Below are 14,076 nucleotides of genomic sequence, written 5' to 3'. Positions count from 1 at the left end.
AATTTCCCCCAATGCACAATCTCTTTGTTAGTTGTTCCAAATTCTTATGTCTCGCAAATATTTTAGTTTGCAAGTCATAAACTTTTCATATTGCATTTCTACTGCGAAACATAATTGAATTTAAGCATATCGACCGCTTCTCTTATAGTTGACATTGATGAATGGATTTCCAACGAATTATTAAATTCACATGCAGAGCTAAAATATTTCTGTTTGGTATTTATTTATGTAAAAGCCATGTTCTTTATGCGAAGACAAAAGTTTGGAATATTTGTTGTTTGTCCTGAAGGATAATAGTAAATAGCAGAGACAACGATGTGTGTTTGTAGAACAAAAAGGATGCAAATTGATGCAGTTTTCATGTTTTTAGTTAGTCAACAATTTAATTTTTTCCTAAAGCTGAAGTTAGGAAGATGAAATTTCTTGGAAAGTATTTAAAAGTAAAATGAACTTTTTTTTAATTTTAAAAAAATCTTTTGACGAATATCGTTAAAATAAATGTAAATTTTATTTTATTTTTTTAATTTAATAATTTTTTTTTCTTCAGTATTCATGACTCCATCGCGAACAAATATTTTTTAATAAATTCGAATTGAAAAAAAAATATTTTTCAAATAATTTTTAAATAAACAAATTTTTTGCGCTAATTATTTGACGATAAAAATTTTTATTATTAGTTTACTTCGTGACTTTAACTGAAGCGTAAGTCATTTTTTTTTTTTATTTTAAAACTAAAAGAATTTTAAAAGTAAGATATTTTTAAAGTAAAATTAAGTAAATTAAATTTTAAAGTTAAAAAAAGTAAAAACCAAGAAAATTTAAAATTTTTTTATTAAAGAAACCTCAAGGTAAAATTTTCCTCCCTCCCATTTTCTAATAAATTAAAAATTATAAAACCATAAAATTCATGGGAATTTTTCACACCCTCACCTTCTGCGAAAAAAAACACAAAATTATAATCACGACTCACATAAAAAATTCACGGGACCCATGTGAAAAAGTATTTGGTTTCATAAAAAATTTATATGAAATTCACGCGTATAAGTGGCAAAAAAAACTCACGCATAATACATTAAAAATGATTCATTTCATTGCTTATTTCGTAATCCAGGATGCGGAAATTCTCGCATGAGTTTTTTATAGCCTCTTACGACGTGTTGATGTGTTTTTACATTATTTTGGAATTCTAAATGTTCCTTAAATAGATTGTCAACGCGTGAAATTAAAAAAAAATTTTTTTTTCATCTAAAAATTAATATTTCTTGAACCTTCCATAAAAAAGAAAAAAAATTAAAAAAAATCAACAAAAAATTAAATTAATCTACAAATCTTATCAATTTTAATCAAATCAAAGTTTCTTGGAATTATCTTTGTTTTTTCATCCTAAAGTCAAATTTTTGATAAAAAAGAATCAATTTCAGTCAATATTTTTCAGTAACCAACAAGATGGCAACAAATAACCTCTTAACACTATTTTTACTCTTGAGCATTATCTTTACTATCAAAGCTGATCTTCCTCATTGGAACTTCAAATGTGAGAACAATATTTGCTCAAAAGTTCCCATAACCAATATCGCCGAAGCTCAAAGTCTTTCCGTATGTCGCCTTTTATGCAACGCCAATGAAATTGGAGTTTTATGGCCTAAACCAACTGGCGTCGTGAAATTCGAACAAAAATTATCAAAAATTTCACTTGGAGAAATCAATTTTGTACCATATGGCTTTCAAGGAGAAGTCGTAACTTACCTCGAAAAAAGTAAATCTCGATTTTTGCAGCAATTATCGAACAAAATGTATCGAGGAGTTACTTTGAATCAAAAGGATTCGGTTCCGGTTTATATTAACCTTCACATCAGCAGTTCAAGTTCGGATTTGAACTATGAAACTAACGAAAGTTACGAATTGCGAATCACCAAAAAGGATTTTGTCATTGTGACAATTTTCGCTGAAAGTTTCTACGGAGCTCGAAATGGATTGGAGACCCTTTCGCAACTGATTGTCTTCGATGATATCCACAATGATCTATTGATTCCATCAGAAGTTGAGATTCATGATGCCCCAACTTACAAACATCGAGGCGTGATTCTCGATACTTCCAGAAGTTACTTTCCCGTTGATGCCATTAAACGAACAATTGATGCTTTAGCAATGGTTAAGATGAACACTTTTCATTGGCATATCACTGATTCTCATAGTTTCCCAATCCTGTTGAAATCTGTGCCAGAATTAGGTCAGTTAGGAGCTTATTCACCTTCGCAAGTTTACACAGAAACAGATATCCGAGAACTAGTTCAATTTGGTAAAGCACGTGGAGTTCGCATCATACCTGAATTTGATGCGCCAGCTCATGTTGGAGAAGGTTGGCAAAACACAAATTTAACAGCTTGTTTCAACGCTCAACCTTGGCAAAAATACTGCAAGGAACCTCCTTGTGGTCAATTAGATCCTACAAAGGAGAAATTGTACGACGTTCTCGAAAAGATTTATGGCGACTTTGTGGATTACTTCCATCCAATGGAGACAGCTTTCCATATGGGAGGCGATGAAGTCGATATGGATTGTTGGAAGTCGAGTGATGATATTAAAAATTGGATGGAGGAACATGGATTGGGATTGACGAAAAGTGATTTTATGAAGTTATGGGGAGAGTTTCAGGAAAAGGCTTTAGAGCGCTTTGATAAGGTTGCGAAGAAACGTATCCCAGCTATTTTGTGGACGAGTCTTTTGACGGAAAAGCCTTACTTGATGGATTATTTGAACAAGGAACGTTACATTATCCAGATCTGGACTGATGCAAAAGATCCACAAGTTAAAGCTATTTTAGAAAATGGTTTTAAAGTCATCATTTCGAATTATGACGCTCTTTATTTGGATTGTGGATTTGCTGGATGGTAAGGAATTTTACTTTTCCTTGATGAACTAGCTTCAAAGATCAGGCTTGTATAATCTAGATCAATGATCTAAGAATCAAATCAAAAATCAAATCACGATCTGATATATTTTGATACATATCAACTCAAAAAATTTTCAACCCTCAACTTTTTTTGATTTGATCTGATCTAAAAATTGATTTAAATCAAAATTAGATCAGATCGAATCAAAAAAAATCCACAAAAAATTGAACCCAAAATTTTTTTAAAAATTTTAGATTTGATCTGATCAAATTTTGATTTAAATCAATTTTTAGATCAGATCAAATCAAAAAAATTGAGGGTTAAAAATTTTTTGATTAGATTTGCAAATCAAAAATCAAATCATCTGTCGCCTCAAAAAAGATCAAATCTTTTTTTGATTTTGATTTGATCTACATTATACAAGCCTATCAAAGATCTAAAGTCAGTTATACTCACATATGTACTTAAAATGGAGTTTAACTTTAACTATGGTAACCCGTAGATTTCGTTTCACCCGTTGATCGATTATTGTCTTTTGATTTTCAAAATTTTTTGGTCCAAAACCTTCTCATAGTTAACTGAACTACTAAAAAAATCTCCAAAGAAATTCGTGAAGTCGATTTTGAGTTATTTAAGTTAAAGCTTACACTCAAATTCTGCTTCTTGAATTTCTTTGGAGATTTTTGTAAAGGTTAAAGATTAACTATGAGAAGATTTTGGAATAGAAATATTTGGAAAATCAAAAGAAAAAAATCTGAAGAAAATAAACGGGTGAAACGAAATCAACGGGTTACCTTACCCTACGGACAAAAAAGTGTTCAAAATAATCCCTTAAGCGATTAAATTAATCCCTTTTGATGGTTCCTTTAACATGGATTACTTTTTTAAAAGGGATTAATTTAATCGCTGAAGGGTTTAAATTAATCACTCAAGGTATTGAACACTTTTCAAACCGTAGGGTAAGGTAACCCGTAGATTTCGTTTCACCCTTTTATCGATTTTTTTTTTTTTAATTTTATTTTCATTTTTTTTTTCGTTCCAAAACCTTCTCATAGTTAACCTTGAACTACTACAAAAATCTCCAAAGAAATTCGTGAAGTCGATTTTGAGTTATTTAAGTTAAAGCTTAAACTCAAATTCTGCTTCATGAATTTTTTTTGAGGTTTTTGTAGAAGTTCAAAACTATGAGAAGGTTTTGGAGCAGAAAAATTTGGAAAATCAAAAGAAAAAAAATCCATCAACGGGTGAAACGAAATGTACGGGTTACCATATTGAACTCAAAGCTTAAAAAGCTTCAAACCTCTAACGTTTCAGGGTCCAAGGCGGCAACAATTGGTGCTCTCCATACATTGGATGGCAAAAAATCTACGACAACGACTTGCGAAAAATGGGAGGATCCTATCACAATCAGGTCCTTGGAGGCGAAGCTGCTTTATGGTCTGAGCAAGCCGATGTTCATACTCTCGATAGTAGATTATGGCCTCGCGTTAGTGCTCTTGCCGAAAGACTTTGGACTGATCCAACAACCTCTTGGAGAGACTCTGAATCACGTTTTCTCGTTCATCGAGAACATTTGGTTCAAAACGGAATTCAAGCTGAACTCATTCAACCCCAATGGTGTCTTCAAAACGAAGAAAATTGTCCTCGTAAATGATTAAATTGAATCAATAAAAATTCAACAAAATATTCAAATGAACCATAAAATCGACTCGAATCAGATGTGCTGCACTAAATGGTCCATTTAGCATTTCTTCATTTTACAGCAATTTATCTCTTGGAGAAATTTTCATATATTTTGTCGGATTTCTTCCGACGAAGCAAACTTAATCTGCATTGTTGTAATAATAAGGAAAGTTTTATTGTACCGAAATATCTAGAACAAAAATTGCTCCTTACAACGTTCAAGGATTTCTATTTTCGGTGCAATGTTTTTCCATTTTCATTATGATTATTATAACAATTCATGAATCATGTCTAACTCTTAAAATGTGATAAGATGCCAGTAAATCGTCAAAATAACGTGACTTGACTGCCAAATTCACTCTGCTCGAATTTTCTTCACGTTCCTTTCGTCTGAAAAGTAATGCCAGCAAATTTATTTGTTTGTTTTTAGTCGCGCCATAAAAACATCAAAACGTTTTGTGTGCGTGGAGACGCCTGGTTGCTCACGTAATAATGTCATTTTTTAGACATTTAATTAAATCTCAAAAATGCCAAAGAGGAAATCTTGAAATTTAATGAAGAAAATTATTTCCGACAAAACTTTTTTACGATCAACATTCAAAAATTCTTCAAGAATAAAATAAATCGTAAAGTTCATGGTCTTGATTTAAATTTCAGAGTGAAAAAATATTTTTTTGCTACCACACACGGTTTAAAAGTCAACAAAACTTTTTTATGTGACTTACTGACTTTAATGTTATATAAATTTTGCAGTAATAGACATTAAGAGGTTAATGTTGGAACATAATAAAAATGGAATATTTTTAGATTTATCGCAGAAAAATAGAGAAAGATTTCTTGTTCAACTAGATTTGTGCTTTTCCATTTAAAGCTGACTAATTCCGTGCTTTGTCTGCAGTAATAAAACATTCGTAAGAAGTCTAATTATATTTCGCTTTGAAATATTGAATGAAATAGTGAACGAAGGAACGATAAAGCTTTAATGGTTGTTGACTTTTTTATTTACAAGAAATATAAAGAAGATTGACGTTAAAGAAAATATTTCAGTTCTACTGAATTTTTTAATATTTTTTTTTTTTTTTTTTTTTTGCTTGAAGCGAAGTAATGTGAAATTATTGTGTAATAATTTATCAACAAAAGTCTGAAAGGAACTCTTTTTAATTTAAAAGTGAGTATTTTTTTTACAAAATTTATTTCCATCATTAACATTTGAAAGTTTTTCAGGTGAAATTTGATTTTTTTTATGAACTTTTATTGTAATAAAATACTTGAAATGAGAAGTAATTTTTTTCACATCACATCAGGTGTCGAAATTGAATATCAATTTATTTTTTTTCCATAAAATATGGGAGAAGAAGTTAAGGTAAGTTATTGCTTTGTGATATATCAATAATTTATCAAGCTTCTCGGTATTTGATTTGTTTAAAAAATTTTCGTATTTTATCTTTTAAATTAAATTTTAAAAAAAATTAAATAAATTTTAAAATAAAATAAAATTTTTAAATAAATTAAATTAAATTTTAAAAATAAAAAAAAAATATTTTTTTTCTATGAATTTTTGAACATTAAAAAGAAAGTTAAAAATTAGATTTTATGTCAAATTTTCTTAATTTATCGATTTTTTTTAATATTATTGAAAGAGAATTTTTTTTTTATTTTAAAATTTTTGAATAAAAATTTTTTTAAATAAAAATTTTAATTTTATTTAATTTAAAATTATTTAATTAATTTTAATTTTATTTATTTATAAATTTTGGAAATAAGTCAATTTTTTCTAACTTCTTTTTTAATTAAAAATTTATTTAATTAATAAATTTAGAAAAAAAACGTTAAAAAAAAATTAAATAAATTTTAAAATAAAATAAAATTTTTAATAAAATTAAAAATTTAAATTTTTGAAAAAAATTAATATTTTTTTTTAATTTTTAAAAATTTTAAATTTAAAAAAAAATAATTTTTTTATTAATTTAATTTTTTTTAATTAATTAATTTTTACCATTTTGTGTTCAAATAAGAAATACTAAAATTTTGGAAAAATTCAAAAAAAAAATTTAAAAGCAATTTTTTTTAATTTTTAAATATTAATTCTTCGGTACACCTTCATAAAATTTTCGCCTTTGTGTAAAAAAAATCTCAGAATCCTCTGAATACTCTCAATTTTTCAAAATCTCTCTCTCTCTTCTATTTCTTCTCAAAGATTTAAAGTTGTTACTTTAGTCTATTGATCCGATCCGTAATTAATACGGTATATAAATAATTTACTATTCTTACAAACAAGCAAATCTCGTTTCCCGATCTTCTTTGAATATCTTCCAATACATCGTCTCGGCTATACGACGTCATTACCATGCTGATAAGCGGCTTTACACAAGTATTCAAATCAACACAAAAAACCGGAATCCACACAAACAACAAATAACAAGAGAACCATCAGTTACTCATTTGCTGCGTACGCGTTCGGTTATCAATTAGTACAAAAAAAATTTTTTTCGTGTTCCGTAAATAAATATTTACAAAAGAAAAGAACAAAAAATGCGAAAATTATTGACTTTTATAGCATTTTTTGCTTTCTCCTTTGATTTTTTGAACGCAGGTATTTTTTAAAGCAAAACCTTGCCACGTAGAATTTCAAACAAATTTCAAGTATTTCAGGAAATACGGGAATTTTCTTCGAAGAAACAGATTTAATTCTTCCTCAGGGCACAGGGAATTCTGTAAGTATTCGTGACTAATAGGTTATCGCGCAGAAAAAAAAACTTGACCTCTTAAATTCCGATTGTTTGTAAATACTTGAAATCCAGAAACGGAAGCCGATTAGTAAGCCCGACATTTGTGGCGACGATGAATTGTTGTATCCCGGAGACTTGGATGACGATTGGGTTTGTGATTGTCGTCCAGCGTTTGTCTATCATCCAGATTACGATCGATGTTATGCACTTCATCGACAAGGTCCATGCCAAAGCGGAGAGCATTTAGTGCTGAAAAATGGCACAAAAGTCCCGCAATGCGAACGAAATACGTGTCGTCGTGATAACGAAGTCAAATTTAAGGGAAGATGTCATACGTTGGGGAAACGAGGACCATGGTAAACTTGAGAGAAATTTCATCTTCTTTGAGTTAAACCAAGATCAAAATATTCTTTAAGTCAAAAGAAAACTTAAGTTAAATTGAGAATAAATCAAAATTAAGTTGAATTTTGGCTTAAAAATCAAAAGTAAAAGCTAAATAAGCCTTAAGTCTTCTTAAGTCAAAACTTTAAGTCAATTAAGTCAAAATTAATGACTTAATAATTTCCAAAAATTATATTTTTTCATAAAAATATTTTCATTCTTGACTAAATTTGTTAAAAACCCGAAATTTTTATGAAAAAAAAATTTTTTAAATTATTTTTTTAATTTTGACTTAATTGACTTATTACTTTGACTTAAGAGGACTTAAGGTTTTTTCAACTTTTATTTTTGACTTTCAAGCTAAAAATTAGCTTAAAGTTGACTTATTCTCAAGCAAAATCTTTACTTTTTCTTTTGATTCAAAATAATTTTGGCTTAAAAATAAAAAGTAACAGCTGAATAAGCCTTAAGTCATCTTAAGTCAAAACTTAAAGTCAATTAAGTCAAAAACAATAACTTAAGTTTTCTAAAAATTTTTTTTTTTCATAAATATTGTTTTATTCTTGACTAAATTTTGTCAAAAATAAATAATTTTTTTTGAAAAAAAAAATAATTTTTTTGAAAACTTAATTTTTCAATTTTGACTTAATTAACATAAAACTTTGACTTAAGAAAACTTAAGGTTTACAGCTTTTAAGACTTTTAAGCCTAAAACTAGCTTAATTTTGACTTATTCTCAAGCAAAATCTTTACGTTTTCTTTAGATTAAAAATATTTTTGAGCCTAATTTTAACATAAAAACTCGTTTTTAGCCAAAACATCTTCACAGCGGAAGTCGTAGAAGTCAATGAAACCACACTCGAGTTGGGTTGCGTTAAAACGCGAATCTTTCCCGTCCAATTAAACACGAGATTTACTGACACCTTTGAGATTAACGGATGCAAAAAAGGCACCAAAAAGCTACAAAAAATCTGCGAAAAACGAAATGTTCAATTTTGGCTCGCTCCCGAAATGTGCGGCGAAAATAAATTACTTTACAAACTCCCGAACGAAGACGAGCGACATTGTGATTGTAAAACGGGATTTATTTACCATAACGAGACAGATTCTTGTTATCAAGCGCATCTTCAAGGTCCCTGCAGCAAAGGACAAGTATTCGTACTGGAAAATGACGTTGGAGTTTGCAAACCATCCACAAGTTCATGCAAGGGACCAAAAGAAGTGAAATTTAATAAAAAATGTGTCGAAATTGGATCAACAGGTTCATGGTAAGAATTTTTAGTTGAAATGAATTTGAATGAAATTTAAAGAAAAATTTTTTTTTCAGTACTAATGGAGCTATAGTAGGCGTCAATGCGGAAACCTATGAAATAGATTGCGTTGCTCCGTTGGAGGAATCAAAACCAGGCACAGTTCTCGATAGTGTCAGCAATTGTCCGAAAGGGAACAAGAGAAATATGGAAAATAAGTGTTAGTTTGTGACTTTTAAAATTTCTCGAATTTTTTAATAACAATAAAATATTTTTTAAAAAATAATTTTTTAAATTTTACTTTGGCATTTTCGAAAAAATTAAAAATTTTAAAATTAAAAATTTTAAAAATCAAAAAGATTTAAAAATAAAAATTTAAAAAATTAATTTTAATTTTTTAGAAATTTTGGATACAAAAATAATTTTTTTTTCCTTTCATAAAATTTTATTGAATTTTTTAATTGAATAAATTGATGAAATATTTTTTTATAGATAGATTTTTTTTATAGAAAATTAATTTTTTGGAAAGAGGATGGAAAGAAAAAACTTAAAGTAAAAAAAACTTCGTCGAGTTTATAGCTAAAGATAAAAAAAAATATAGTAAAAAAATAAAGAGTAAAAATAGTAAATAACAACACATTAAAGTAAAAAGTTGGTAATAAAATATGGGAAGAATTATGCAAAAGTCAATACAAATGTAGAAAAAATCGCATTTAATTTAAAAATTAATTTTAAAAAAACTTACATTATGGATTGAAAGCTAATTTTCAATCAAAATTTTATTTTGAATTAGCAAAAAAGCGAATTTCAAATTTTTAACGGTCATTTTTTGAATTGACATTTCTAAATTTTTATTAAATTTAAAAAATAAAAAAAAATAAAATTAATTCAAATAATTTAATTAAAATTTGTAATTTAATTATTATTTAATAAAAAATAATAATTTAATTATTATTTAATTAAAATTCATAATTGAATTTAAAAAAAATTAAAAAGAGTTATTTTTGAATTTTTTTTTAATCAAATCTAATATTTTACATTAAAATTTAGTTTTTAAACACAATTTTTATTATTTTTACTAAAATTCTATTCAAAAATTAGAAAAAAAAATCACTAAAAGGACATTTAAAAAACCTTTCCCTTTAAATTATTTCCCGGAAAAAAATCTAAAAATAGAATTTCCTTATAAACACACATTACGACGACATGACTTGTATTGAAATTTATTACTCTCTAGAACAAAAAGAACTGCTTTCGACTTCTTTATAAATAGAGATAAAGTTCATATTTCCTCCTTTTTTCCTTTCATTAAGTAGTTCCAAGAAAAACTAAAAATAGAACAAAAACTCGTCAGCAAAAAAAAATACCGAGAAAAAAACTAAATTTTTATCCATCCAAGAATATTCAATTAAATTATTTTTCTCGAACAATATTTCTCAATTTTGTACGTCTTTGCTTGTCTATTTTACCGCACATTGATTCCTTGGTGGCTTCTTCGTAGTTTTCTTGACAATGACAAACATATTTCCATTACCTTATTACGTCGTTGGTTGCATCAATGAAGGAATAGCTGACTCATAAATAACTTGGGTGTCTTCCAAACAGCAGCTGCAGAGACTGCGAGAGAGAGAGAAAGACGGAAGAAAATATTGCTTGCTGCAGAAATGATTGTGGGTAATGGGTTACAAGATGACTTTTGTGTGCGAAAGAGATTATTATTGTGTCATCATGTAATGTTTATTCTCCCTAATAGTGTTGTTTGTGTGACAGTTTATTGCTTCTCTTTTTCCTTTTTCTTTGTCTGAGCTTCGACAATCGTGAAAAAATTATGTTTTGTTACTTTTTAGGCTTTAAAAATGAAAAAATTTGAAGAGGAGTACGAAATTGTGAAATGAGGAGTACAAAAATGTGAAAACTCTATTTTTGTCAGGAAAAAACTCTTAATATCTTAGAAATTAATTTTCTTTGGCGAAACTGCAATTTTTCCCATCAAAACAAAGAAAAACTCGAAAAAAATACACGAGCATGATGACTCGTTAAGCTTTGTTGCCCTTCAAAAAGTTGTGTGTCTCTCAATTTTCTTCTTCATTTTATGATTGTTTTTGTTTCGTTCAGCAGTTACATGAGGGAATAAACTTGAAAATTTATATTTGCCACGTTTTGACATTGTAACCTTCTCGGACATGATTTTCTTGCAGTACACTATTTTTGTTCTGCTTTTTTAGATTGAGTCAGATTATAATCGGTGCTGTCTGTGAATATCAATTCAACCGTTAACGAAAATGCTTTTATGAAAATTGGAAAAAATTAGCCGGTTTGTTTTTCTAATTCCGTGATGAGAGTCACGAGAAAGACAGCTGTTGCAAAAATCTGAAAGAAAAATTTAAAAAAAATTAAATTAATAATTATTAAATAAAATATTAAATATAATTTTTAATTATAATTTTTTAATTATTTTTTTAATATATATTAATTAATTTTTAAAAAAATATTTTTTTTAAATGTAATAAGTTTTAAAAAATTATTTAAATAATTAAAATTTAAAAAAAAATTAAAATATTTTATTTAAATTAATTATTTAATATTTTTAGAATTTTTTATAAAAATTAAAATTTTTTTTTATTTATAATTTTATTTTAAATTTTTAAAAATAAAAATTAAAATATAAAAATTTTAAAAAATAAATAATAAAATTTAATTTTAAATTTTTAGCCTTTATTTCTAATTTTAATAAGAATTTTTAAATTTTTAGCTTACTTTTCCTAATAATTTCAAATTGCATTCAAATTGTCCCCCTGCCATGAAAACTATTTTTTGTGACTTCAAAAGTAATAAAAATGACTCCGAATTGATTTTTCTTGAGTCAGCAATTTTTTCCCAAGCATAATTTATCAATTTACTCTGAAAATGTCATCAGAAATAATTTTTAAAAAAATATTCAAAAAATTCATTTTTACCTCTAATTGAAATTTATCACTGAAGAACATTATAAAGAAAATGCTCATTCCCAACATCAAACAATGAGGAAAAATATCTGAAAATTATTTTTATTTAAATTTTTTTTTTCATTAATTTTAGAACTTAATATTACAAATAAGAAAATCCTTGTGTTGCGGAATGTTTCTTACTTCAAATATCCAATAAATCCCGCACGTGAATTGCAAATTAAGTAATGCTAATCTCACCAAAAATGAAACTTTGAATCTCCTTGCTACGAGTTTATTCAACGAAAATAATTTAAAGTACAAAGTTTTCACAATATTCAAAGAATTTTTGTTGCCTCGAGAAAATTTAACAGCTTTTCTTAATATTTTTAAACGATTTAGAATGAAAATTATGTGAACTACGATTTGCAAATCGAAGACAAAAAGCATCACATAAGTCGCGAACGAATTCATCCAAAAAACGTAGATGAAAGAAAAAAACTGGAGAAGCACAAAATAAATCACAAGAGCTACAAAATATCCAAAAATAATTAATTTAACTTGTTTCTCATAATTTTTCTTCACTTTTAATCCGAAACAACTGTAAACCAAATTATCGAAATTTTCCGCATCTGTCAATATTTGACGCTCAAGATCTTTTTTCAAGATGGCTTCCGAAACGCACATCAAGTGACTGAAATGTCGAAAGGAATAATTTAAAAGGTTCAAATACATCGGAATTTGCGGCGTTGTTGCATAAACAGCCCAATCCAAGACCGGAAAGACAAAAATTCCAATAAAGATGCAAATAAAAGGAAATAAGATCCACAAAAGTGAGGTTATGTTTAAATATCGACGCCTCAATTGAGATCTTGAATAAGTTGAAAATCCACAAAATTGGAAAAGTAAATTTAATTTTCCGAGATGTTGCTCCATTGTTTTATGGATGAATAATTGAACTGAACTAAAAATCGAAACTATGCTGAAGAGCATTTTTGTTCCATTTGTTATGATTTAATAATAGAGTTCAAGTGCAAATATTTGAGGAGCGTAAAGTGCTTATTATTTTATGCATATCGATCGATTTATGATCCCTGAAGGTAAAAAATGTTGTTTAAATTCTCAACTGTAAGAAATTTATGTTTTTAGAATATTTTTAGTATCATTTTTTTTTAACCTAAAACTCAACTTGACAGATGTCAAAAATTTTATAAAAATTTTTTTTAAGAATTTAGTCTCAAACTTAATCAAAAATCAGTTGATTCTACTTCAACATTAACATAAATAAAAATAAAATTTTAAAAAATTTATTACTTTTGAAATGAAAATTTGAAAATGTCAATTCAAAAATTAACTGTTAAAAAATTTGAAAATCGCTTTTTTGCTAATTCAAAACTTTTTTCTTATTTCTTTCATTTCAGATCATAGAAAATTTCTTTTTTATTTTTTTTTTTGTAAGATTATTTATAAACTTTTCTCGACTACTTAATATTAGAGTAATAACTGTAAGTAACAGCCGTTAACATATCCAAGAACGACCAAAAGGACAATCTTTTTAAAGAGAGAAATTTCTTGAGTTTACAAAGAAAGAAGACAAAGAAGATGTTGATAGAAAACGATGGAAACACATAAATTTTCATTTTTTCTTGTTCTTCGTATTTTTTTCTTTACTTTTTTTTAATGTTTGCCAACTACTACTGCTCGAGTTCTCTATAAAAGGAATTTAAATGTTTGTTTCAAGAAATTTTCTCATTTTTTCCTCGTCGTTCGTGCAAAAAGGATTATGAATTTTATTTACATTCTTGACTTTTTTTCTTTAGCGAATTTTTTTCGTTGCATGTGGTAATGTTGTAACAAGCAAAAATTCCCTTCCAAGAATTTTTTTCTTTAAAGTTTAAGGTAAAAAAATGGTTTTTAAAGAAGAAAATGTCGAAAGGGTTGAAAAACAAACAAGAAGCATTTCGCTTGCAGTTTTGCTCCTTTCTCAATCTATCTTGTTATTGCTTCCATGACTGTGCATTCTTAAAATGTGTGCCTTAGCACATTGTGTACATTAACCCCATTACATGTAAAGTAATAATGTTTGTCGTGTCGTCGTCGCTCACGCTTAGACGAACAACAACCACGAAAGCCATAAATAAAATTCTCCTCGTTGAATATTTTCGTCGTGTCATGTTAATCTCTGAAGCAGTGAGGAAACATTTTAGTTTCGCAA

At 27.4% G+C, this 14,076-nt stretch overlaps 2 protein-coding genes across 2 annotated transcripts; both read left to right on the top strand.

The window, feature by feature from the left end:
* Positions 1-1,446: 1,446 nt before the first annotated feature.
* On the top strand, positions 1,447-4,548 carry LOC134837787 (chitooligosaccharidolytic beta-N-acetylglucosaminidase-like). The gene is made up of 2 exons (XM_063853175.1): positions 1,447-2,891; positions 4,209-4,548. The coding sequence occupies exons 1-2, from the start codon at positions 1,447-1,449 to the stop codon at positions 4,546-4,548; spliced, it is 1,785 nt and encodes a 594-aa protein (XP_063709245.1).
* Positions 4,549-6,972: 2,424 nt separating this feature from the next.
* On the top strand, positions 6,973-9,226 carry LOC134838143 (uncharacterized). Its single transcript, XM_063853614.1, has 5 exons — positions 6,973-7,170; positions 7,230-7,291; positions 7,379-7,662; positions 8,500-8,955; positions 9,015-9,226. The coding sequence occupies exons 1-5, from the start codon at positions 7,110-7,112 to the stop codon at positions 9,160-9,162; spliced, it is 1,011 nt and encodes a 336-aa protein (XP_063709684.1). The 5' UTR covers positions 6,973-7,109; the 3' UTR covers positions 9,163-9,226.
* The last annotated feature ends 4,850 nt before the right edge of the window (positions 9,227-14,076 follow it).

The sequence above is a fragment of the Culicoides brevitarsis genome, chromosome 1, assembly GCF_036172545.1.
Source record: "Culicoides brevitarsis isolate CSIRO-B50_1 chromosome 1, AGI_CSIRO_Cbre_v1, whole genome shotgun sequence".
NCBI classification, from domain to species: Eukaryota; Metazoa; Arthropoda; class Insecta; order Diptera; family Ceratopogonidae; genus Culicoides; species Culicoides brevitarsis.
This window is presented reverse-complemented; position numbering and strand designations above follow the sequence as displayed.